Genomic DNA, 27,651 nt, shown 5'->3' with positions numbered 1-27,651 from the left:
ATGTTTTCTCACCTGCCCAAACGAATCACAGCAAGGGTGAAACTGAACCAGGGTCCGGTTTAACCGGACTAAAAGGTGCGGGACCTTCCTTGGGTCCCTACAAGGCAGTTTTCTGACGTCTGCACAGTTGACCACAACTATATGTTGCATATAATCCCTCTTTACAGTAGACAACACGGGGGGGGCGGTAGCTGTAGGAAATCCCAGCTGATGCGTTTTAAAGATACATGTGGACATGTGTGTAATCAGGATAATCAGAAATGACATAATCAGAGATTTGCGATATGAGGAGGGGAATTGCACAAGTAGTTTCCGGAATCTGTGTTTAGGTGCACTTTTACACCATGCTAGCTTTTCCAGCCTTCTGAAAGATCTACTTTCTGTGAGAGGGGATGTGAGAGTAGTTTTATCTTGCCGTGTCGAACACAGATGTTCTCAGCAGAACTCTCGAAGCTTGATGTGTAAAGATTATGACTGGAGTTTGCCTGCAGATTTAACTCTTCCCCTGAAGTGAGGGACATTCCAAGGTCCTGACAGTTTTGCCCCAGGCAGAGTTCTGGCAACTGGAGTTATTAAAATGGAACAAACTTTCTCTTCTCTATTCTCATGTCTCGGTCTTTCACTTCCCTTTTTCGTACCCCTCCTCCCTTCACCATGTGCTTCAGTCTGCTTGTTCTCCATTTTTCTTTTCTTTAGTTTTAGTACCAAGTCTGCCTGGACTTGCCTTGCTCACATGGACACGATTTGAAGTCTTTAAGATTCTCTAAACCACTTTTAATGCTAGCCTGAATCAGGACAGAACGTGAGTAATTGAATATTGTCAGTACTATCGATAATCAGCACTTGCAGATCTGTCCCTCTTGGGACTTAAGGACTTAAGGACTGGTGTAAAGCTCTGTGTTGCTAATCTGCCCCCAGCCTCGAGGACAATTGTCCCACAGGCCATAAAAACGCCTTGAAACGGAGGAAACTCCACCCTGGTGTTCTCAGCTAGAGGTCGAATCAGAAGTGAGCCCAGGCTGACCCACCTGGTCGTAGCTCCCCCTAACACCAGCAGTGCTCCTGAACCAAAAGTGTCCTCCCAATTCATGCAAAGCCACCATCCAGCCAACCCCTCTTTTCGAACTTCACACAGCGATACACTCGCACCAGTGCACCAGCTAACAGAAACCAGTTGTGCTCTCTCCGACTCCGGCTGCTGATGGCAAAGATGCTCGGCTCAGGATTTGAACTTGCGACCCCTGAGCATTATACCACTGAGCCACTGAGAGCCCAATGCTATGGTATGTTGATGTATGTTCAGACATAGCGGACCTGAACCTGGGACCTGAATTCTCCTGGACTGTCTTTTTCTTTTCCTATTGCCACAATCCAATTCTCTCCAGAAACTCTAGAGAGGTCCCCTGCCGTTGGCACCCTGAGCTGCTTGCTGTATTATTTATCCTCCATAACCTCCTCCACACACATACCCACAAACAGCTCCCCAGCTCCAACATCTGTCCGATTAACGGGCGAAAGCCGCATCTGCTAGGACCGTGGTGCCATGAAGGAATGCAAGGTATTTTCCGGCCCGCTAGTCCAGCAGAGAGTGGGGCTGTCTGTAAGGGGGCCCTGGCCTCCTCCTTGCCTGAGGGGCTCTGGAACGAGCGTTGTTGAAGGGTGATCCCACAGAGACCCTTGGTATTCCGGCTATGCGCTGGCCTGCAGACCCGACACTTCGCCTGCCCTCGCAGCAGCTGGGGTGGACAAGGCTCGACTGCTCTGTCATGAAGAACGATAGCGAGATGTGTTTTGTAGGTCAGGCTGGTTTGAGGCCCAGCTTGAGCCCAAGCTGCAAAGACAGAGCAGCATTCATAAGGAACATTCAATTCGTTGAGAGCCCTCAGTGGTGTTTCCCTCATTTGTCAAGTTCTCACATGCCTGGTTTACCAAAAAAAAAGGTTTCAAACCGATTTGCTAACAGAAAGTTGCAACATGGCTGCCCGCCAGCCTCCTGTACACATCTCAGTTCCACAGTTTAGACTCCTTCACGGGTGGAAAGGAAAGTGAAGAAAGAGGAAGGAGGGGTGGAGTAGGGGCCATTTTCAGTGAAGGCTTTTGGTCCCATGACACTAGCAGTCAAAAAACTTTCCAAGGCTCTCGTGTCAACTGGAGAGTGATGTGTGTCACATGCTCATCATGTCAGCTTTCCAAGCTCAGTTCAGACTGCTGGGAAGACTGCAGCCTCTTCCTATTCAGCCGGTGAATCAGAGTTAGAGGAAGACACGAGTAGTGCCAGTACCCAAAATTGCATCAGTGCAAAGTGTCGTCATCTCATTCTGCTTCAGCATCTTCACTCTCAGAGCGATGCCATACAAGAAGCATTTTTGAAAAAGAGATTTGAGTGTGAAGAACCTTTAAGTTGATAAGAAACCTGGGGCTATGAGTGGTCCGGTGGTCCTGGACTAAGGAGCTGAGGATCGCTGGTTCGAAATCCGACTCATGCTGCCTTTCACCAGCAGCCAATAACCCTCTCTCAAGGGTGGGTTGCTGGGTTGGGCTGAACTGATTTGGGTTGATGGGCTGGGTTGGGTTGGGTTAATGGGCTTGATTTGAGTTAGGTTGATGGGCTGGGTAGGGTATGGTTGGTGGGGTGGGTTGAGTTAATGGGCTGGGTGGGGTTGATGGGTTGGATTGAGTTGGGTTGACCGACTCATGCTGCCTTTCACCAGCAGCCAATAATAATAACCCCTTTCTCAAGGTTGGGTTGCTGGGTTGAGTTGGGTTGATGGGCTCGATTGGGTTAATGGGTTGGGTTCGATTAATGGGCTGGGTTGGGTTAATGGGCTTGATTAGGTTGGATTGAGTTGGTTTGATGGGCTGGATTGGGTCGGGTTCATTTGCTGGGTTGGGTTGATGGGCTGGGTTGGTTATGGTTGGTGGGGCGGGTTGAGTTAATGGGATGGGTGGGGTTGATGGGTTCTGGGGTTTGAGTTGGGTTGACAGACTCATGCTACCTTTCACCAGCAGCCAATAACAATAACCCTCTTTCAAGGTTGGGTTGCTGGGTTGGGTTGGGCTAATAAGCTGGGTTGGGTTGAATTGAGTTGGGTTGATGGGCTGGGTTGGGTTAAGTCAATGGGTTTGGTTAATTTGCTGGATTGGGTTGGATTGAGTTGGGTTAAGTCAGTGGGTTGGGTTAATGGCCTGGGCTGGGCTGGGTTGGGTTGGATTGAGCTGGGTTGATGGGTCGAGTTGGATTGATGGATTTGGCTTGTTTAGTGGGGTGGGTTGGGTTGGGTTAGCTGTTGTACGGAAGCTGGGGAGCTGAGCCGAGAAGATGTGCTAGTCTTCACCCTCCTAGTGTTGGGGGCATTGCTAGTAATAGGGGTGGGGAGGGGGAGGATAGGGATTGGATAATTGGCCTTCCAACATGGTTCTTTATGGAGGATCTTCTATGGCATAACTCAAAGAACCTTTGGTAGCACCTTTATTGTTAAGAGTGTTCCTGATACACCAATGTGAACATGCCTCTCAGATCCAAGGCTTGACCTGACTTGAGTCAATAAACTTGTTCTTCCTGTAATAACCATTCATGCATGTACACCATTTCTAGGCCTTGTTTCCATGACGACGTGGCAGAAGTGTAATGAAGTGATGGCAGGTTGTTTTTTTGCATCTGGTCTAAATTACAGCCCGGCTGAGATCAGTTGACCATAAAAACTGGCCGAAAAAATAAATTAAAAGTCCTGGTTAGATTTGATAGAACAAGTAAAAACACTGAGCAGGTGGGCCTTGGACTACTTCACATGTCCAAATGTTTGTGGACACCCCTTTTAATTCAGCATTCAGCTACTTGGAAGTTGCACCCATTGCTGACACAGATGTGCAAATGCACACAAACACACAGCTTGTCTAGTCCCTGTAGAGAAGCACAGCCAATAGATTAGGACTCTCTGGATCAAATAAATATGATGACCCTATTGGCACCATGCTGCCTAATGCCAGGTGTGGGCTAGTAGAGGGGTATAAAGCCCCCCAGCATTGAGGAGCTGTGGAGCAGTTGAAGAACTGTGTTTTCTGCAATGATGGTGGTGGAGCTCCATCCAGTACTATTAGGATGAGTTGGGGAGTTGGGGATGATGAGGTGGGTTGGTAATCTTCCCAAATCCTGACCTCACCAACGCTCTTGTCACTGAATGCAATCAAATCCTCACAGCAATGTTTCTCCAGGATCTCATATAGGAAGCCTTCTTTCCTAGACAGTAGAGACATTTACTCCAACAAAAAAACCCTTGATGAGGTGTCCCAATACTTTTGTCTATTTAGACCAAAAACAGAACATGCAGTCATTTCTTCTCAGCCGCCCTCTTTGGTACATGCAGATGGTGGGTTTCAGATGCTGTTTTGAGACGTGGATGTTTGATCATCTCCTCATAACCGCTGGATCTGTAATTATAGAACGGAAAGTTTTGGTTTTACGAGGCACGTTCAGAGGCGTCAGGAAATGATCGGTAAGCACACACGTATGACGGCAAACATGAATTATATTATGTAATCCACATAAAGTCTTTTTGCCAATGATTATATTCCCCCTGCCCCCCACTTGGCATCATGGGAAAGGAACATAATGGTATCTGGACGACATTTATTTACATCTTTAATTTCAATGTCAGCTACACTATATGGACAAAAGTATTGGGACACCTGCTTCTTCACTGTTTCTTCTGAAATCAAGGGTATTAAAAAGAGTTTCTCCTGCTTCCCAACTGTTCAGGGAAGAAGGCTTCCTACTAGATTTTGTTGGAGCATTGCTGTGAGGATTTGATTGCGTTGCGGGTGCCCGGCAATGCTGCATCTGCAAAAAGAGGCAGTGGCTGGCTTCACGTTTATCGGAGGAGACTAGTGTCGGGAGCATTGCTAATGCTAGCTGGGTTAATTGGCAGTACCAAATAAATAAGTAGGAGGGCCTGGGTGGTCCAGGCGCTGTCACCTGGTCATGTTGCTTGCCATCGGCAGCCGAGGCCCAGAGAGAGCACAGTTGGCATTGCTCTTTTTAGAGTGGGTAGATGGCGCTCTCTCCCCACATGGCTTCGCTGCAGTGCTGGCCGTCACTGACCGTCACTGGCCGTCACTAGCCGTCACTGGCTTCTGCAGGCTGGTGTGTTGGATCAAAAAATGAGGGGCTTGACTGCGCTGAGTCCGCCCTCACATGCATGCAATGGTGGAGAGATGTTGTGTACATACGGGTTGGGTAATTGGTGGTCCAAATTGGATAAAAATAATTAATAAATTAATAAATGAAATAAAACAAGGATCTGAGGGTCATCAGTGCGACCATAGGAACTGAGACCGAACAGGGTGTACAGGATGACTTTCATTTCCTGTCTCTCCTGATGAGTATGACCGATGTCTTTCCAGCGCCATGCCTGACTGCATGGCTGCAGGGGCCCGAAAAGCTCCTCTCACCAGTGTGCAGAATTCCCTACATCACAGCAGGCACGAGAGACATGTAAGGAAGGAAGAGGGATTTGTGCAGAGCAGGCAGGTAGCTGTTATTGATGTTCGGGCAGGTACGAGTATCCTCATGGTACAGCCTGTCTGTCCACCCCCTCCTCCTAGAGATCTGTCGTCCTGCAGGTTTCAACTTCAGCCCAAATCTAACACACCCCCTTTCAGCCAGTCAGGAGCCTCTGAGGGCAGTAGAGTTGGGTCAGGTGCAGGTGCAGTATTTGGATGGCAGTTTTAAAAAAATGTACACTGTCTTTTTTTGTCTACCGGGCGAAATATTGTGATAAATATTGTAAAAACGTCTATCTATTATATATATAAATATAAATATCGTGATATCAATTTTTTCCGTATCGCCCAGCTACAAAGAGAGCCTCGCAAGTGCTGCGCATACCGCAAGTGGAGCTGACCGCAAATTGTGTAGACGTGGTCGGTGAATAGAAGCAGCTTTATTGTTTACTTCATTTATCTATATATTTATTTATTTTTGCCTTAACCATCATTAAGCCATCACGACGACCCCCCCCCCACACACACACACACACACACACACACACACATGTGCCCGGACTGAAGCCCACTCTATTAGGATTAAATGAACGTTATCTTCCCATTCTGCTGTGCTCAGCTCATCCTTCATACATTATATCAACCTCATGTTTCACATGAAAGGATCCACACTGCAGGATATTGGGTCATAAATATTGAACATTAACATTTCCGGGCTGAAATCAGGGATGGAATGTGAGAAGATTGGAGGGGTGAAGATTTAGATTACACACTGCCCATGTCACAGGATAATCTGGGAAGATAATCATTTAAGGCCGGCCAGAAATCGGGACACCTTTTGAGATAATCGGGAGGGGATTCTGCGATTATCCCATGGTGCGGCCCTGGCATTAGCTTGTGATGTAGAACACACATAGCTGATGCTGCAGTTTGCCTTATCCTTCAAGAGTACCTGTAGGTGTTTCTGATAGCAAATCAAAGCGCAGGGGCAAACATCTAAAGCACAAATCCGGTGCTGGACTACCATCGGACATCCCCTACGCAAGAAGCTTCCCCCGGCTGAGCGTTAGGGATTCCTCGCTCTCCTCCATCTGGCCCGATTCCTGCCGTGCCACTGTGTCACGACTGTGGCATATGTCACCATAGAAACCCTGCCCAGCTGGATGCTCTTTGGTGAAAGACCCGTGCCGTCTCAAATGACCCTGCTGTTAATTGGACGACGACGACTCCTCCGCTCATAGCTTTTTTTCATGGCTTTTCTCAGATGACCCTGAATCGACTTCAGAATGCATGTTAAAATCCTGCTCATCTGCTGCTAATCTCATCTGGATCTTCTTCGTTAAGCAAGTCGTTGTCTGTGCTAGGCTTAAAGCTAACCCTAGCTGCCCAAATAAAACACAAACTGAATAAAATCAATCAGAATAATTGCCATGGGCAGGATAACGTCTATTAGAGGGTGTGGCAGTACCCTAAACCAGCCAAATTTCAGAGCAAAATTCATGCAGCCCACCATACTGTGCTGGACGGCAGCCCTTCAGGACCAGGATTAAAGACCCCTGGTATAGACAGTATGTCTTGCAGTTGGCCTGCACTGCACATTTGAATGTTTTCCCAGCTCTTGACGGGTTTGTTCATCAGCTGATCCACTGGGCCAGGTGTGCTGGGCCAACTGTGGAATGCTCCTCATCCGGCATCATTCTTGTACTATCAGCATCTTCCCCCATTCTGATCCCTTATTGTGCAATAGGTCTTGTGTGGTTCTCGCAGCAACAGTACATGCTCAGACAGGTCCACTGTCCCTCGTCTGCGCTCTGGGAACTGGTGCTGGACATCTTGATAAGATTTTAGCGTCAGTAGAGTCAGTAGGCCATTGGAGACAAAAATGGAGAAGGGAGCAGGTGTCCATGCTAGGCTAAAAGCTACTCCAGTTCTTCTGATATCTGACTTGAAAAGCCACCATTAATATGATCCACCAAGCATGCATGTACCACACCATAAAAACAACCCTTCTGACCCATTGACCCGTCTGCAGCACTTGATATCGCCGTCAATTTAATGAGACCTTGCTGCTGTCTAAAATCTGATCACTGTATGGGATGAAATATGCAAATTTGCCCGTTGCACAGCAATTGTTGTACTGGGAGGGGTTTCGGTTGTACTGGGCGTCTCAGACGTTCTCCCGAAGTGGTTTGAGCGATGGGATCTGGATCTGATTTAAGTCCTGGGAGTCCTGGGACCGGTGCATAACAGTGGACATATGAGGGGTTATGATAACTTCATGTCATTTGTTAGTTATTTATAAGTGGTTTTGACCATGAAGGATGGGACGACCCCCCAGCCCCCCTCCCGCCCAGTGAGGTATCCTCTTCCTTCTTCTTCGTCTCCTTTATTTTTTCTTTAAATCTTTTAAAAGCTGCTGTTCAATGACATAGTTCTACTTTCTCTTGGCTTGACCTCTACTCCATGGCTCATTTCAGGCAATTCTGCCTCGATTCAGTCTTGCTCAGTCAGTGATTCTGCTCAGGCTGTCTGAAGGGTCATCTTCGGGCCAGAGGATACTCAGGGGCATGGCTGGGACAGACGAACAGTTTGTGCTGCAATCCAAATTCATTGGATGCTTGGAAAGTAATGCGTTCACGCTCCCCTAATCCCCGGCCACCCCAGGGCTTTCCAAAATTATTCGTGACCACAGTCGGGGAAACAGGGGTCAAGCTTCTTCTCCTGTTTCTTTTTTTTTAACCCCTCCTCTGTAATTGTGTCATGGTCAGAGATGAAATGGTTGAGGGCGCTGACAGCGGAGGGAAGCGTGTCTACTTTAGGAACACTCTGGCAGATGTTAAGCAGGGGAGTGGGACATGTTGTGACTCTGCTGAGGAACCCTGCTGCGCTTTGTACTTTTGCACTTGGAGGAGAGGAAGCGTGTTTAGACATGGCCCGGCGGCGACTGGCTGGGACATCCTGGGAAGGGCGGTGTGCAGTCTGCGGCGACTGACGTGCCATCGGCTGCGTGATGTGATTATTCCGCGCTGCTCCTCACTGCTCCTCGCCGCTGACGATCTTGTCACTTTGCTGCACGCTGAACGGAGGAACTTAGAGGCACCCTAGAGTCAAGGTTGAAGGCAATTTAACCATTTGTTGCTGTTTGAAAATCCATATTTAAAATGTTTTAATGTAAAGGTGCACGTATTTGTCACTGTACAGCGAAATGTGTCCTCCGCATTTAACCCATCTGTGGTAGTGAACACACACACACACTAGTGAGCTAGGGGCAGTGAGTACACACACACACACCCAGAGCGGTGGGCAGCCAACTCCAGCACCCGGGGAGCAGAGAGGGTAAAGGGCCTTCCTCAAGGGCCCAATAGTGGTATCTTGTCAAGCCTGGGAATTGAACCCACAACCCTGTTATCGATAGCCCGGCGCTCTAACCGCTGAGCCAACACTGCCACCATAATAGCCTTCCAATGTCCCCTCAAGACAATCCTAAATGTTTAAAATTGAATGTTGAGCTACCGATCTGCACCGAGATCCCCAGCTTCAAGTACGGCTCGGCTCGACCCACCATCCTTTAAGATCCACGGAAGACGAGCGTCCAGACATTTTTCTGCCCTGCACCGAAGTGGTGGAACGAACTTCCCCAGGGTGTCCGAACAGCAGAGTCCAACACTCGCTGTCTTCAAACCCAGACTGAAGACCCTCCTCTTCTGAGAGTACTCAGGCGAAGAGAAGAGTACCATGGTCTCCTTATTGACTTGTGTTTAGTAGAGTCTAAGATTAGAGAAGCTTTGAATTTCAGTCTATTTAAACTAGCTGAGGTAAATAGTGAAGCTCTTTTGTAAGTCTCTCTAGATAAGAGCGTCTGCTAAATGCCATAATTGATTGATAACCCCTTTCTGGGCACCTACAGAAGCCTGATTAAAGACATTCGAGCCACAGTACAGAACTACAAAACAGCAAGCAGCAAATCCAGCCAGGCCAAGGTGAGTCTGATCCAGTGGATCGGGATCGAGGCTGATCCAGCCATATTTTCATGGTTCGAGACCGCGCAGTTTTAAGCCTGATCTTGTTCAGAGTCAGTAGGCCTATGGAGGCAAATATGGAGAAGCGAGCAGGTGTCCATGCTAGGCAAAAAGCTAATCCAGTTCTTCTGATATCCGAGTCTGTTGGTGTGATTTGGTGATTCGGTTGTTGCAAACTTCACATTGTGACTTCCTTCCTCCTTCCCAAGAAAGCGTGGGCCCTTTTTACTCATTTCCCAGCTAGCAGTAGCCACTCAGCATCATTACCCTTGTACATCTTTCAGCTTTTATTCGGCACTTCTAAATGAGCTCATTCATGAACTGCTGCGCTAGCACTTTGGAGGCACTTGTTTGGACCCGAATGATAAATGGCGGTTAGACTGTTTTTAGCCCCCGCAGATGCTGCACGCTGGCGCTAACAGCAGGGGCCAAGGTCGTGTGTGAGCTTTCACTTTGTAAACACACTGACTGTAACATATTAACAGTGCGATACACGCTAAGTGGACCCTGCATACACAAAGGCTATAGTCCAGGGTCCACTCGGTAATGAAGGAACAGGGAGAACCCATACAGATGCTCATGGCAAACATGTTGTGTTGTGGTTTGAGTGGAGATTATAGGCATATGGCGCCGATATGACACCAACACTGATCAAAAATAAAGGTGCTACAAAGGGTAGACATAGAAGAACCAGTCTTGGTTCCATAAAGAACCATATTTGTAAAAAAGGATTGAAGTAGTTTAGCAGATGTCTAAATACCTTAGATTAGATACTACTAAACACAATACTCTGCACTACACTTCGCACAAGGAGGGTCTTTAGAGACAGCAAGCGTCTCTAAAGGACTCTGCTGTTCGGACACCCAGGGGAAGTTCGCTCCACCACTTCGTTGCAGGACAGGAAAAAGTCTGGACGCTCGTCTTCCGTGGATTTTGAGGGATGGCAGGACGAGCCGAGCCGTACTTGAAGCATGAAGGGCTCTTGGTGCAGATCAGGCTTTTGACCATCGCCATCAAGTACCGAGGGGCTGGCTGGTCCAGTCTTGGCTTTGTAGGCCAGTGTCAGGGTTTTGATGTTTTTCAAGGTCTTTTGAAGGTTTAAAGAAGTTAATGTAAAGGTTCTTCACTCATTTAAAGGTTCTTCATACTCATAGCTGTTTAACAGCTATGGTTCTCCTATAGCATTAGCAGCAGTTTCAAATGATCTGGTTGATCTGGACTTCATTGACTAAGAGGAAGCTCAACCTAGCCTTTATTCATCCAGCACTGGTGGCCTCCCGGGATGAGGGAGTCCTAGCTACTGGGTGGGGATTGGAACTGACTAAAATTCGGTGATATTGATTGATATTGCAAAATCAGTAGTATTGATAGTATTGATGTTTCAGTGTCGATGAAAGCCTTCCATGAAGTCCAGAGCATGGAAAGTGTTTTAGAGACTTCTTAGCTCAGCCCAAAAACTAGTTATTTAGGACCAGGCTCTGTCATCCATGTGACTGTATATCCCAGATCAGCACAATTGCTCTACAGAACATGGCAAAACGTCCACTTCCACCCCTCCGCCCCTATTTCTTTGTCGGCTACCCCAGTCGGCATCTGTAGGCCGCTCAGTCCACATCGTCTTTATTTAAAAGGGGCAGTATTTGGAACAGGACTTCAGGACAACATGCAGCCCAAGCTACGACCCACCTCCAAACCACCTGATCCACTTACTGTGGATCAACTCCATACCAAGTAGGGCTAGGCGATATGGTAAAAATACTATATCACAATATATCGCGATATTTATCACTTAAAACATTAGTAGTGACAGATTCTAATAAACTACTATTCAGATCCTCTCCTGTCATGAATACAGTGATTTATACTCAACATCTGCAGCTCTTCATCTAATTAACCCAGTCTAATTACACTGTTAGTAATGAAACCTGCAGCTGATCAGTGTTTATTAAGCACTAACAGTCTCCTCCATATGATTAGAGAAGTTTATTGTTATCACCATAACAAAATTTATCACGATATGATAAAATATCATCATATTGCCCAGCTCTAGTACCAAGGGCTGTAGGTTCGTCTCGCCTGGGTCTACATGTAGTTCCATAGCAGGACTGTATGCGCTTCAGCCAGGAAGTCATACTCTGTTGCTGTTTGTTGAGGTTTGCAAGTAAATGGCAGGAAGGTTCACTGGAGCTGAAATAAGAAGTGAGCTCCATGTTTTTTGGGGTGGTTTGTCTGCAGTGCTGATCTAATGCACCTTAGTGACACTCGAATGAGCACACTGCCGGCCTCCGTGACTGTCTGTGCAGGTTTATCCAGCTAGGACCACAGGGTAGCAAGTTAGGACGAAGTATAAAATGATCAGAGAACTGCTGATGGTGCGTTGTTCGGGGTCGCTGTTTATGCACATCTACCTCCGAGTCAAGGGATTTGATCTTTGCCATTCCTAGCAACATACACTAAAAGGACAAAAGTTTTGGGACACCTACTCATTTATTATTTCTTCCGAAAGCATTTCAAGGGTATTAAAAACAGTTGATCCTACTTTTGTTGGAGTAAATGTCTCTACTGTCCAGGAATGAAAGGTTCCTAGTATTAGATGGAGCAGCATCCATCATTTCAGAGAACACAGTGCTCCACAGATCAACAATGGGGAGTTTTATACCCATGGCATGGTGGCAATAGGTTGTTGCAGCACTTTTCTACTGGCTGTCAGGTTTCTACACAACCTTATTGATACTGTCCCTTAACTAGCTCTCTCTATCTTGGTCCTGCAGGAAGGAGCAGAATGTGCTGTCTCCGGTGAACTGCTGGAACTTGCTGCTGACCCAGGTGAAGCGGGAGAGTCGTGACCACGCCACCCTAAGCGACCTCTACCTCAACAACATCATCCCACGCTTCGCCCAGATCAGCGAGGACTCCGGACGCCTCTTCAAGAAGGTACGTCTTACCATATCCCAGTCTGAAGACGGGATTGCCATGTTCTTCTCGTGATTCTCGTGACTTGTCCAATTCCTGAGGAGGTTGGTAGCTTAGTGTCAGGACAGGTGAGTCAACCGAAAGGTTGCAGGTTCAAATCCCCTATTGAAAAGAACCCTGTCCTCTGTTCTCATACATTCAACAGCTGTGTTGAGCTGTCAGTCACAGAGAGTCGATTTCCATAATAATTCAGTAAGGATGACTCAGTGGGTTCATTTGTGCTGACACAGCTGGCACGTGCCCGCCCTGCTTTGTTTTGGACTCTACAGTGTTACACCTGAGCCACCAGCGCTTTAATTGAATTATCCCTTAATAGCACCATTTACTCCCAGATCCCACCGGGTGGGTCAGTGCATGTAATCCTCTTGCAATCCCCTTCATCTTCCTGAGTGCTGCCTCCTGCTTGTTTATTGATCGGGCCATGTCCACTGTGGTCTGTTTGGGCTACAACTGCATCCCGTCCCACGCATGCCAGCCCATGCAGCCAGATATGTGTGTATAAGCCCTCTGATTTTGGGGCTCTGAGCAGAAAGAGTGTGCAAATACACGATGACGACGATGGCGGTCTGCGTCAGGCCTCACAGAGAACCCTAAGACCAGTACAGGCAAGTTCGCGCAATCGCTCCCGTCCTATAGCTGACTGTATATCTTGTTTCCTCTCCTGATGTATCGTGTCCTAGTTACATGGCCTGCCCCGCTACCATCAACAGGACTGCGGAAAAACGACTGTATCTTTGGCTCTTTCATTCTTCTCTGCTTGTCTAGACTAGACTGGTTACTGAGTGTGGAATGCACTCCTGGCACTCCCCTGCACAGCCCCAGCAAAAGCCCTTTCCACGCTGGGGAGAGGTGCTTTCCAGCCCCTACGCCCAGTTCCAATTCCCACATCTGCCATGCAGCTTATCCCGACCAATCCAGGTCACAGAGCCTGTCTCCAGGGCCTGGCCGAATTCAGCCATGCTGGAAGGCCTGGTCACTGGACAGGTAATGGCGCTGCACAGGTGGCCCCTGTTGGATGCAGGTTGAGCAGGTGTGAGATAAGCCATTCTTTATCGGACCATGAGCCGCACATACTGCACCAGCTGCTCAGGATGGGGTGCGTGGGTTAATAGATGCTTGTTGGAAATTTGTACAGTCATTCTAATCTACTCTATGGGTGGTTTCAAATGTTGCACGTAATTATAGGCTTTAAAAACGTTAGTTAATTAACTACCTACATACTTTAACCCCTTGAGACCCTGCATCCTCATATGGGGATATTAAATTTCTGCTTCACTCGCCATGATACTTCATATTTTAAAACTTTATCCTTTTTGGCCGTTATGAGGACAGTTTTTTTTTTTTACAAAAACAACTTCCTGTACAAAGACCCAGTTCCGTTTTTATACTTGTTAAGTCCCACTAATCCCAAATAGGAGAAATTAAAAATGCACACCAAGCGTAATCCCGGGTCTCAGGAGGTTAATGTGAAAAGGACCTCCCCCTTTTTAAAAATAAAACTACATTTGGACATATTTGATCTTCCTTCAAACAATATATGTGAATAAAAGTAATGGAATTACGTTGTCTTTGCAGAAACAATAAAAATCTGACTTTTTTTTTTTTTGCATAAAGTAGGACATGACCTGTGACCCAATAGCTGATATTTCCCTCTTTGGCTGAAATAACCTCCATAAGACCTTTCCTGTAACCTGTAATTCGACTGGGCGACGTTTTCCCCCACTCCTCCAAGCAGAATTCTTTCAGCTGTGTCATGTTTGAGGAGTATCTTGCTGTATCGCCGAAGGATTCGACTGGGCCATTCCAGAAAGCTCCATTTCCTTCTTTTGAGCCGATCATTGGTGGATTTACTAGAATGCTTTAGGTCATTGTCATGTTGCGCGGTCCACCTCCACTGCAGCTTCAGTTTCTGGACAGATGATCTCATTATGTTTTCACATAGTGGATTCTGTGCAAAGCAGCCTGGAACCCTGACATTTCCACCTCCAAGCTTCACATTAGTTTGAGGTTATTGGTTGGTACCATATTATTTACAATATGTTAAAACGACAAACACATTTTTTGTCAAATGACTGTGCATACTTTAAACACCACTTAGAAAGAGCATAGTGCAGATTTTCACTCTGTGGTTTATGCAGATGAAACTAAAACGAGCTTGAGGTCTGCTTCTAAAAGAGAGAGAGTAAAATGGACGAGCCTGGCCAGAAGAAGGGTGCCAAGGCTCTTTAGTCAAAGATAAGTAATCTGTGGCATCATTCACACCTCCGAACCCTCTTCAGCAGCTTTATTTTTATGGGTATGTATGGTTAGAGGAAGTCTCACATAGTCAGGGGGGCAAAGGGTCTGTTTCTAAGAGGCATCGCATACCATATTTAAACATATTTAATCATCTGATCTTCATCTGACTGATAATGTCTTATGGTTAAATATTTGTAAAATGTAATTAATTCAAATGCAGTTATCTTGGGAGGATAAAGTGAGGACACACCCACATGTATTACTACTTCAAAGGTAAAGGTGCATATATTTGTCACTGTCTGTGGTAGTGAACACACACACACACTAGTGAACTAGGGGCAGTGAGTACACACACACCCAGAGCGGTGGCCAGCCAACTCCAGCGCCCAGGGAGCAGAGAAGGTAAAGGGCCTTGCTCAAGGGCCCAACAGTGGCAGCTTGCCGAGCCCAGGACTCAAACCCACAACCCTGTTATCGATAGCGCTGCGCTCTAACCACTGAGCCACCACTGCCCCACAAATGTGTAGAATTAGAAGCAGGTGGAGATGATCGGAACATGGTTCGAGAGGATTCTGGTGGAGTCTGTCTTATTTAGACCTCAGACGTTTAGTCTGGTCTGTTCTAGATGTCCAGTCTCTCTGAGGCCTGAGGCCAGAATGAAGGGTGTAGATGCAGGTGAGTCTGGGAAAGGGTTAAAGAACCGAGTCATTTCACTGTCCACTAAATCATTTCCTAGGGAAACAACTGGCAACATGGTCTGGTCAGACCCTCCTAGCAAGTCCAAGAGCAAAGACCACAGGATGGGACGAAGATTACAGGGCCGACAGGTCGCTCAGGCTTACAGTTGATGCCTCAGTACAGCATCTTTGGAAAGAAACATCAGCCAAAACAATATAGAACATTCTTCAGGCTGGAGTTCAGAGCAAACCAACCTCTTAGTCTTAGTCGACCTCATAAAACTGTCCACCAATCGAAAAGATATTCTTCTTGTCAGATAAAAAAGACCAGGTAGGCCTTCTCCAGTTGTTTCATTTTTGTGTCCTCTCGCCTTGGGGAGTTGACCACTGCCCTGCTGACCCCAATCAGCACTTCTCTCTCTTTGTCTCTCACTCCTTCCCTCTCTCTTGCTCTCACTCCTCATCAGTATTCCCTTCACTGCTCCTGCCGCCCCATACCTCCCTGTCTCCTCTTCAGAAATGAGGCCTCTTTAATTGAACGCTCCTGGCTAGCCCCTCTCTGGAGACTCGGCGATGGCTGTTTCTCGCTGATGTCCTCGTGTTCGGTCTCAGCCATGCCCCGATACCTCACACGGGACCCCCTGTCTGCCAGAAAGGAATCTGTCAGCGCTCCCAGGAGGATGCAGAATACTGTACTGTAAATGTAAAGGCTGAAGATGTCTGGAACAATGTTCTGCATGACTGAAGACTCAATCATAAAGAAAGATGGAAAGGGAGGTCCTGGAATAACCTTAAGAAAGCCTATCGCTGCTGTGAGTGACCTGGATGAACCACAGCACGGCAAATGCTGCAGTTAGTAGTGAGCGTCATGCAGGTCTCCTGCCGTTCTGCAGGAGACCTGATCCATGTTTCATATTTAGTTGTATTTATTTGTTTGGACGTGCTCGGATGTGAATCCTAGGGTTGGTCTTCTTCGCACCTGAAAATGGGAGCGACGGCAGTCACTGGTGCTCCCATACGGCTAGAATCAGTCCCTCAGAAATTCATTACTGTGGTGCTTGAGGAATCTTCTGCTTCAGTACGAATGCCTTTGGATATGGAATTGCATCTCTCAGGCCCGTCTCTATTAAAAAATTGATGACGCCAGGCAGTGGAACGTTGGCTGACCTTAAGGCTCCAATTATCACACAGCATCTTTTCCTACCGTTGGCAAATTTTAATGCAGCCTTTCTGCAGAATCAGGGTAGGAACAAACGCATGCAGAGCTCTTCAAGCAGGTCCTCCTGAGACCGCCGCACTATTCCTCTGCAGGAAGAGCGTATCGCTGGTTCTTGTGTCGAGACGAGTGACATGCATGCCCGTGGTTTAAGAAGCTGAGGAGCAGGTTGGGCTCAGATTAGGAGCAGCTAGTAGCGGAACAATAGCGCTCAGCAGGGCCCAGCTCCAGCCTGTTGCAGAGTGCACACGGATTTCGGCTAACCAAGCCCGTCATCTGCCAGACAGGCAGACAACCTGTGATCTTCTTCATTTAACAAGTGCAACTGTTCGTTCAGGGTTGTAAATCAGCGTCCTCCAGGCGCTGCCTTTCTCCTCCCCTGTTGGCCGAGTTTTCTGATTTATGGAACTGCACTTGGAAAATCGATAGGCTACATCAGGGGCTCACTGTCCATGCACATCTGTGTGTCTGTCTATGAGTGTGTTGCTGTTGGAGTATATCTTGGCGCAGATGGGGCGAGGCTGTGTTGCCTGTGCCTGCAGCTGATCTCCTGAGGATCCATTTTCGTCCCTCCTTGTGTCCTGTGTGTCCACATTTGCTGGGAATGTGGGAGGACGAGAAAGCAAGCGAGCAAACAAGCAAGCATTAGCTTTAGCTCTACTTGAGTATCTTATCCAGAGCGACTTACAAGGTCACTTGTATTACAGTGTTAGGCCAATGTAGTGTTAGGAGTCTTGCCCAAGGACTATTGTTGGTGTAGCGCAGCATAGTCACCCAGACTGGGAATTGAACCCCAGTCTCCCAGTCTCTCTCTGTTGCGCCACACCAACCTATATACAGTATACCAATATACAGTACATCTATACTTCGGTACATCTTTACAGGACAGCTTTGCTCATATTTGTGCAAGAATACAAAATACAGAGCCAACAAAAGTGTCTAAAAACCTCTTTAAATGAAACGCTCCTGGCTAGCCCCTCTCTGGAGACCCCTGTCTGTCAGAATGGAACCGGTCAGCGGTCCCAGGAGGATGCAGTATACTGTACTGTAAATGTAAAGGCTGAAGATGTCTGGAACAATAATGCCTTAATGTTTTAAGACTAAGGCAACAGTGTGGTCCATTGTGGTCCATGTTTGTCCCCTTGGCCAATTCCTCCTCTCCTCTGGAGGACCTGCTACAGCATTTCATTGTGATTTAGACTGTTTTATGACTTTTACCAATAACCTAATCCCCATTCAAGTGAACTCACCCTATCACTAGCAGCAACCCTCCCAACACTAGGAGGGTGAAGACTAACACGTCCCCCCCAGCACATGTGAAACCAGCCACTTCCTCTAATCTATTCCTCTAGTGATGCTGATATAGGCAGCCAGTGCGCTCCCCAGCTCCGATACACCAGCTAACAGCAACTGTACCGAACAACATCACACTAGGAGTGATGTGGGGAGGACAAGCATGACCCAGGATTCGAACCAGTGGGTCCAGTGGTAGCACCTTGGTCCACTAGACTGCTCGGTGCCGCCAGGTCAGGACTTTGACTTTGACTAGGCCATGAGCAATGCCGCTTTGCCATCCAGGTGGGTAGATGGCATTCTTTTCCCCCATCACTCTTGTTAGCTGGTGCATTGGAGCTGGGGACTCCTGCACTGTCCTCCGAGTGTGTTGGTTGCACAATGATGTTGCATCAGCAGCAATTAGGGAAGAGCCATCGCCCTCCTAGTGTCGGGAGCTTTGCTAGTGCTAGGAGAAGCCACGGAGTAATTGGAAGTACCAAACTGGGAGAAAAAGGGATGACAGATGTTGATGTTACTGAGATGATCAAAAGTATTCATATTTCCATTTGACTTGTTTCAAAACTTTGGAAACCGTTGCTACATTTGACCCTACATTTATTTAACAAATCCTCTCTACAGTGCTCTATATTCCCAAAGGCCTTGCAGTGCATAGCAATAGACTACTGGAGGAATTATGGCTTCATTTGCTTGTTGCTCAAATGGGACGTAGAACGATTATAAAAATAAACGATAGTTGCAGCCCTAATTCCATTAGTGCCCAAAGGGTCTGAATGAACGAGGGACCAGACTGTAAAACTGCAGCTGCAGTTCCCTCTTACACGTGTTGCTCCCTGACTCTGCAGATGGGAGTTTGACCTTGGCAAGATTTCCCCAGATGTCCACGATATGGACCATATGCCCCCACCTCCATCCCATACCTACACACAGCTTGGTGGAGGAGCATGCTCAGATTTAGTGTTGGCATTGCCCCGTTCTGACCGTGCTTTTCGGCAGATTCAGATTCAGTTGCTCTGAGGTATTTTTAGTCGCTGGCCTCTCCACTACCTCGCTGGAGGAAGCCTGCACTGCTGGCCAGTTCCTCTCCCCTGTGTTTTTTCCTATGATGTCATGGGGCGAGGTGCCGAAAATAAGAACGTCCCGACGTGTCCGACTAGACGGACGCTCCGAACTGAACATTTGCGAAGCTTTCTTTATACATTACTCTCTCGCTCTCTCTCTCATTTCCAATGAGTTTCTGATTATATATTTGGCAGATGTTTTTATGCTCCTCAGCAGACCTCCTTTCTAAATGGCTCCACACGCCTGGTATCATGGGGTAATGTGAAAGCAGCCCTGCTGCAGTGTGTTGCAGTGTGGAGTCTTTTACCGAAAGAGCTGCAGGCTCCTTTGTTTCTTCATCTTGAACAGTTTTTGGAACTGGCATGTGTTCCAGTTCCCGGCGGCAACACGTTTGACCTCAAAAAGGCAGTTTAGAGGTTTGGAGCAAGATGGAGAAGAAGGGAAAAAAATGCTGCTGGAATGTCTGGGTGAAATATCTTGATTTGCGCTGATATTCATCTTGATGGATTCGCTTTGAACTGTGGCTTGGAACACCCACTCACTATCTGCATAGGCAAGGAGAAATGTGAAGGAACATGCCTGTCATTTCTCTTTCATACCTCCAGCCACGCTTCAACACATTGTGCCACCATATCAGCCGTCAGAAAGCACCGCAGTAGCCTTTACTTTCACTGCATTCTTTTGCTGTAGTACAAAAGAATCAGCTGAAACAGCAGGCACAAAAGACGGGTAAAGCTGTCATTGGAGCCCGATTGATACACAACGCTTTGTCCAAGATTTCCATATCAGCACCCTGTGGTCGCTAAATTTGCTAAATTAGTAATGCTACAAGGCTACAAGGCTTCCGGCGCCGGATGGAAGGGGTGACTGGGTACACAGGGGAGCCATGTAGCCAACCAGGGCAGCACCCCCAGCTCGCCAGGTTTACCTTTAGCTCACCAGTTTGCTCAGACTTTGAGAAGATATTCATAAAACACTTTGCACATTTACACTGAGGTCCCTGAGGAACCAGATTAACTTCATTAGAAATTCAACTCTGATTAAGGTTCCCATGTGATTTTATACGGTTTCAAATGGATTCCTGTGGTTTGAGTTTGGGATGTCCCAAACTGATCCACTGGATCAGGATCAAGGGCCAGTCAAGGCATATTTTAATGTTTTGGGTGTCCACTGTATTAGTATTGGGCCTGGCCCAATTCCAGTACTTTCACTGCACCACTGTGGTAGGACTGGGCAGTTAATCGAAATCAACATTCAGAACGTCCAAAAAAATAAGGAAATACTTTTATTTACAATCATGTTATCACTTTACCCACTGTGTATGTTCATGTACTGTCCCCTTAACACTGTCCAGTCTGCGACTTGGAAACACTGAGCCAACTGAGCAACTCAAGCATCTTACACCAAAGAAAAATGCCCTGTTTATTAAAAAAAATATATTATTTATTAGTCATAATCGAGGTAAAATGTTCAATTAATTGTGATATTGATTTAAGGTCATATCGCCCAGCACTACACTGTGGTTAAAGCTTCATTAACAGGCTTTATCCACAACCTGTTGCAACAAAGTACATTTTCAGGACTCAACAAAGCTCCTCCAGAGCAGAAAATGAGAGAACTTGTCAAGCCAGTGTTTCTACTGCCTTTAAGCTAGACAGGTTTCACTTTAACCCAGACATCTGAATTAGCAAGTGTCAGACGGCTGGTCTTCCTGTCATTTTTCTGCTGTTTACTATTAGAAGCAAGTCCCAGATACAGCCCCTTCCAGAGCCACGACCAGTTGGAAACAAAACCTTCATGAAAACGTGGAAACTGCTGGCTGTGCTACACTACGTCTGGTCTAAAAGTAGCGTTAGCAGCTCTCAACAGCAAGAGGAGTAATACGAAATCAGCATATTCATAAGAAGGTTATTTCACATACACTTTACGTCCAAATGTTTGTGGACACCTCTGCTAATGAATGCATTCAGCTACTATAAGTTGCACACATTGCTGACACAGCTTGTCTAGTCCTTGTAGAGAAGTACTGCCAATAGAGTAGGACTCTCTGGAGCAGATACACATCATGACCCTTTTGGCTCCATGCTGCCTAATACCAGGTGTGGGCTAGGGGGTTATAAAGCCCTCTAGCATTGAGCTGTGGAGCAGTGGAAGAACTGTTTTTTAGAATGATGATGAAGCTCCATCCAGTACTTTTGGATGGGATGAGTTAAGGAGTTGGGGATGATGATGAGGTGGGGTGGTGATGATCCAACATCCTGACCTCACTAACACTCTCCTGTCGCTGAATGCAGTCAAATCCTTACAGCAGTGCTCCTCCAAAATCTAGTAGAAAGCCCTCTGTCCTGGACAGTAGAGACAGTTACTCCAACAGAAGCAGGATAAGCTCTTTTAATACCCTCGATTTCAGAAGAAACAATGAATAAACAAGTGTCCCAATACTTTTGTACATAGGGTAAATGGTTCACAAAAACGGACGCTATCTTTTTCTAAGCCTTTATTATGTTATTGTTTTCTGCAGGCTCCTCGATTCGTCAGTGTAGATGACCCAGATAGAGCCTGACTTCTTATCCTGACCAATTACAGCGATAATTAGCTCAGTTTAGAGCTTCACACTTTGAGGCGTGAAACATCCCTGGTGCCAGAGGCTTTCCAGTGACCTACTATGTCAAACCCCACCATCCTTAAGTGCTCTGCAGTCTCATTTCTCCTCCATGTTTAGGGAGTTTTCCCCATCAGGGATGATGCTGAACATGAACAGGAACATGCTGAAGTCCCCAAGCCTTAGGAACATGCTGATGAACATGCTGAAGTCCCCAAGCCTGAGGAACATGCTGAAGTCCCCAAGCCTGAGGAACATGCTGAAGTCCCCAAGCCTGAGGAACATGCTGAGGAACATGCTGAAGTCCCCAAGCCTGAGGAACATGCTGAAGTCCCCAAGCCTGAGGAGCATGCTGAGGAACATGCTGAAGTCCCCAAGCCTGAGGAAGATGCTGATGAACATGCTGAAGTCCCCAAGCCTGAGGAACATGCTAGGTCCCCAAGCCTGAGGAGCATGCTGAGGAACATGCTGAGAACCATGCTGAAGTCCCCAAGCCTGAGGAACATGCTGAAGTCCCCAAGCCTGAGGAACATGTTGATGTTGACATTCTGCAGGTTGGGTTGGCTTTGAACATCAGTACGTCCTCCACAGTGTCAAATTTGAAGAACCTCCAGACATTCCTCAAGGATCCCATACTTTCAGCAGTGTACAGGTTCTTAGTTTCTTATGAATCTAGGAGACGAAGGGAAGAGAGAGGGAGAGAATGTGAGGAAAGGAAGGCAGGCTGCTCCCCTCGCGTTCTGAATGTGGCTCTGGTTTTGGACGCTGACCCGTCAGCCAGGCCTGTCAGAGCTCCATTATTAATGGCCCCTGAGGAAAGGGCTCCCGAGGGCTGCCGCCCCGCTGCCAGCCATTCATCTCGACCTTCAAAGGGTTAAAACCAGCTTTACTCTCCCCTGCCATGCCTGGAAGATGAAAGGTGCGGGAACATGTGGTTCTACTGTTTGCAGAGGACTCCTATCCTTCACTCGGCTTCTCTCGCTGTCAGTATCTCTGTCTGTCCGTCGGTCCATCACTCATTCTTTCACACCGTCTCTCCTTCCAGATGCATCTCCCTCCAGCTCTGTCAAGGCTGTCATGGCTGCTCCTCTGTTGCCAAACTGACTGGCAGTTGTCCGGAACCAGCGAGAGGCCGTGTGAAAGCATGTGAAATCTTCATCCTTGGGTAAAGGTGTTGGCGATATTTACAGTTAAGCCAATGCCAGTCATCCAAGATCACCCAGATCTCGCACCCAGTGCGATCAAGTAGTCTGGTAGTGTGAATAGTTGAGTGAGAGGAAGATGGACGGATCTCCAAAATCAGGTGTTGGATTGTCCCAACAATCAGCAGCCAATCAGCAGCCAAAAAGCATGTCAAACACTATACGGACAAAAGTATTGGGACACCTGCTCATTTATTCATTATTATACTACTTTTGTTGGAGTAACTGCCTCTACTGTCCAGGGAAGAAGAAGGCTTTCTACCAGATTTTGGAGGAGCACTGCTGTGATGATTTGATTGCATTCAGCAACAAGAACATTAGTGAGGTCAGGATGTTGAATGATCACCACCCCACCTCATCATCCCCTACATCGCCGACTCATCCCATTCAAAAGTATTATGTAAATGGAGAATCAGCCATCATCCCAGTGAACTCAGTTCTTCCACGGCTCCACAGCTCAGTGCTGTGGGGGGCTTTATTAAACCCCTCTAGCCCACACCTGGCCAATCGGCTCATGCTCATGTTCATCTGCATCAGAAAGTTCTGATCTATTGGCAGTACGTCTTTACAGAGATTAGACAAGCTGTGTATCTGAATGCGTTCTTTAGAAGGGGTGTCCACAATTATTTGGATGTATAGTTTACGTCCGATTTTCACTTCAGGCTCGTCTTGTTTTTATTATTATCTTGGAAATTAGCTTCTCATAACGTTTACCAGGATCTCAGACCTTAATTCGTTTATTAGGACGAAGACTTGTTTAGAGTCAGGTGTTGGATTGTCCCAACAATCAGCAGCCAAAAACACTATACGGACAAAAGTATTGGGACACCTGCTCATTCATTCATTCAACACACATTCTGACCAGTGGTGCCCAAGCCTTTGCCACATATTAGGTCTGGGTCTATTGAATACTCACCAACTTTCATTGTATTAAGTTGTTTAAAATGAGGTGGGAGTGTCTTTGCCCACTAATCGTGCCTCTGTTTCAGTGCTCTGGCAGCAGTGATCGAGTCTATGGTTGAGTTCAGGGTGTGTTCTCGTTAGCATCTTCGTTTCCACGTGCTGAAAACTTCAAGCTGTCGGATACACGCGACCCGTGCCAAAACTGCAAACCTCATTTCCATTTCACAAGAGCTCAGCCAAACCTTCCCATCCCGAAACCTCAAAAGGAGGAGAGATCTCACCGAAGCCCATGTGGAAGCTGTTTCCAGCGCCTTCACTGACATCGAACTGGCATCAACCAGAAGCTTTTATTGCCCTGGATAACTTTTCTGCTTGCTCAAGCCGTGGTGAAAGCGGTGAGAACTCAAAGGAACCAGCAAAGAAATGTGTCGGAGTCAAATGAATTAATACGGCCACGCCCATGTGCTTCCATGCGCCTCGCTCGGGTGTTGTATGATCGATAGGACGTGTATGAGCGGTTAGCCCGTGGTGACCTCCATTACCGGAAGGCAGGTAGCGCCGCCATCAGTCGCGGTGAGCGGCGTGACAGGCCAGGGCGGCAGATTCCTGGTGCCTCCACCCCCGCCACTGATAGATGGCCGTTCTGGATCTGTCTGCTGAAAGATGGAGTACGGAGCGCTGCTGTTAATCATGGCCTACCTCATTACACAACCCTCTCTTTCTCTTCCTCTCCCTTCTAATGCATCTTCTCTTCTGTCCACACAGAGCAAGGAGGTGGGACTTCAGCTGCAGGAGGATTTGATGAAGGTCCTCAACGAGCTCTACACGGTAAGAGGAGTGTGTGCACACCGCATATCGTCGCTGTCCCCGGAAAAAAAATCTAATTTTTTAATCTAATTTGAATGAATGTGAATGATCTGAATGGACCAATAGAAATGCTCCAAATTGACCTGCAGTACAATATTTGTACACTGACTTTCATTGAAAGTTATGAAAGGTTTTTCCTTCTTATGTAACGTTGCCATTCTGGAGATACAAGGTTTTTGCATTACAGCGCTAACATACTAAAACCTCATTCTCTTCCCTTGGAACCCCCTCATTCACAGATCTGCTTTCTGCATGTACACACACAAACACACACACACACACACTCCAGCCCCAGAAAAGCTGCTCAGATCGTCTTACTGCATCTGCTGAACTTTCAGACGCTGTTTTTTTTAACCCCACCTTTCATGCTTTTTTTGGGGCACAAAAGCAGTGCAGATACAGAGTGTTCCCTTCACACACTCGCTCGCTCACTCTCTCTCTCTCTCTCTCTCTCTCTCTCTCTCTCTCTCTCTCTCTCTCTCACTCTCACTGCACCATGCTTCTGCCGCAGGAGAGAAAGAGAAAGAGAGCGCGAGAGAAAGGGGGTTATTTTGGTCTGCTGCAGTTATGGGCCAATCAGTGGGTATGACCAGTGGGATTGGTGCTTGTTATTCCCTGTTTAGCCCCCCCACACCCCTTGAGAGCATTTTGTGGGCTGTTGTTCACGATGGGTAGCCCCCTGGTTGTGTGTAAGACACAGAGAAAGAGAGAGATAGTGAGAGTAGGACAGGGTGTGACCATCTTGTCCTGTATTTTGAGCCTGTTTGCCTCATGAGATGCTTCTAAGAGACACAGAGCGTTTGTTATACAGTGATGTGGTCTTCCTCGTAGGGGTGAGTCATGTGATATCGTAACTGTGAAAATTACTACATCATTACATTTATTAGGTAGGTAGGTAGTTAGGCAGGTGGATGCATGGATAGAAGAAAAGATTACACATTTCTTTATATTTTTATTTTTATAGGTATATTTTATATTTTAAGCTATATAAATATATGTATAGCTGAGGAAAAAATGAAGAGAGCACCCTACATGATCAGTTTCTCTGGTTTTACTATTTATTAACAGTGTGTTTAGAGAAATTAACACATGCATTTTATTTCATAAATCATGGACAAGATTTCCCCTAAATTCCAAATAAAAATATTTAGAGCATTTATTTGCAGAAATGGCAACTGCTCAAAAACACCTGCCGTACACGTAGAGATGCAAATTTAACAAATATCAAGTGGTCTATTTTTTCCCAGAAAGCAAAGTAAAATAAAAATGCATAGGCTAATAAGACACAGATTTAGGCTGATTACAGTGATATATATATATATATGTGTGTGTGTGTGTGTGTGTGCAGTCCATATGCATGTATATAACTATATAGATTGCATTAAATTAGGTAAATGATTGGATGTCAGCTTCTTTCAATTGTGCCAAATAGTTTCAAATGTATTTTTTGTGTTTTGGCCATTTTAACTTCATAACCTTGGGTAATTGGGATTCACCTGGATACATGGATATTTTGGGCTGTCAGTACCTTCAGTACCTGTCAGCTTCCTTATCAGATTTCATTTCTATACCATACATATTTATAAATTATCTAAAAATCTAGAAATACATCATATGCACCTGGATTAACTCTGGAAAATGCAAGCCTAATATTAATGCATGATAACATAGGAATCATGTCAGAATCCGCAGGTCATTGCTTTAAATATGTCTGCATTGGACAGAAGTTTAGATTTGACCAATGTTTTTCTTATTTTATTTACTGTAGACTGTAAATATAATACAGTGCATTTAAATATTCTATTGAAAATGAAAAAACACATACGATCCTTTGGAGTTTAAAATAAAGGATTTATCTGCCAAAACTGACCGATATCATAATGTCATAATCTCTATCAGGAAAAGCTGAATATTGTTGTACAGGAAATATAATAAATTACTACATTTGTATTGAAGTATACAAGGCGGGAGGTGGTGGTAGGTGCTGGTTTATTGATCATGGGGTTGTGGGTTCGAAATCTGGGTCAGCTAAGATACTAGTGTTGGGCCCTTCAGCAGGGTCCCTAATCTCTGGTCTAGAGGCATCATAGCATTTCCAAATGGTTGTACTGTGGCGTATATAATGGGAAAAGGGACTTAATTAAGGGAACATTATTAATAAAGTGCCTTTCAAAGACCCAAAGACACTAGTTATTACAATTAGCATGAATGTATAAATGGCAAAACATCAGACAAACCATATAGATGACAGGAACACATGACACCATACATAAATTAAATAATGTTTATATATTTTTTTACATATATTGTGGTGTTATCCATCTATTGATTCCTCTAAGATGAGGATGCTGGTAATTCTACCCTCATGGATTCGTCTCCAGTTTTCCCTGAGCCACTAAATTGGATTCATCGCCCTCAGCGGCAGGGTTTGGTGTCTGGCCTCTTTCCGACGATAATTGAAGGCAACAGTTATGGGTCAAGGCGGAAGAATCTCTACCCTGATTCACTCTAGTTTTCACCAGACTTCCATACGAGAACCCTGGAAGTCATCTTCAAGTCCCAGTCCTGGACATGGCGCAAGCATCTCCTCACCTGGTCGCGTCTGTTCTACTTATACGCCCCTAAATCATTTAATCCCTTCATGGGTTTCTGATCTGGCTTAACCACATTACGGTAATTCGTAGTGGGGTCCTGTCAATCCTTCCAGCCTGCCCCCAATCCGGATCAGTGTTTACAAAGCCCATTGTTGCCCATTAACCTCATTTAACCCTTCGCCCCACTGGGACTGGTGTAGAGATAGTACTGGAGTATCTTTCCTGCCGTAGTGAACCGCATGGCTCAGCCCAGCGGAGTCAGCCTCAGCACATGGATATGGCGGAAAGGATTCCGGGCTCCCAGTGCCGTGTTATTACACGGTCTTGAAGGGGAGTGTGCCGGTGCCGTATTCTGACACATGGCGTAGAGTCACACGGAGCCGTCACACTGCATGCTTTTAATTAGCAGCGCCGCACTCACAGCTCAATCATCCCCAATGATACTGGAGCTTTGTTTGCACTGAGCCATTAGAAATTCCCTCTCTAACGCCGAACATGTGTCTGCT

At 46.4% G+C, this 27,651-nt stretch overlaps 1 protein-coding gene across 3 annotated transcripts in view; it reads left to right on the top strand.

The window, feature by feature from the left end:
- srgap2 (SLIT-ROBO Rho GTPase activating protein 2) overlaps window positions 1-27,651 on the top strand; it is a 133,898-nt gene that overhangs the window by 63,798 nt on the left and 42,449 nt on the right. For all 3 annotated transcript variants that reach the window (XM_072665355.1, XM_072665356.1, XM_072665357.1), the window contains 2 exons: window positions 12,290-12,452; window positions 24,450-24,512. In XM_072665355.1, coding sequence (XP_072521456.1) covers window positions 12,290-12,452; window positions 24,450-24,512 — 226 coding nt within the window. The remainder of the gene's footprint in view (window positions 1-12,289; window positions 12,453-24,449; window positions 24,513-27,651) is intronic.

This window comes from Salminus brasiliensis, chromosome 21, assembly GCF_030463535.1.
Source record: "Salminus brasiliensis chromosome 21, fSalBra1.hap2, whole genome shotgun sequence".
Taxonomy (NCBI): Eukaryota; Metazoa; Chordata; class Actinopteri; order Characiformes; family Bryconidae; genus Salminus; species Salminus brasiliensis.
This window is presented reverse-complemented; position numbering and strand designations above follow the sequence as displayed.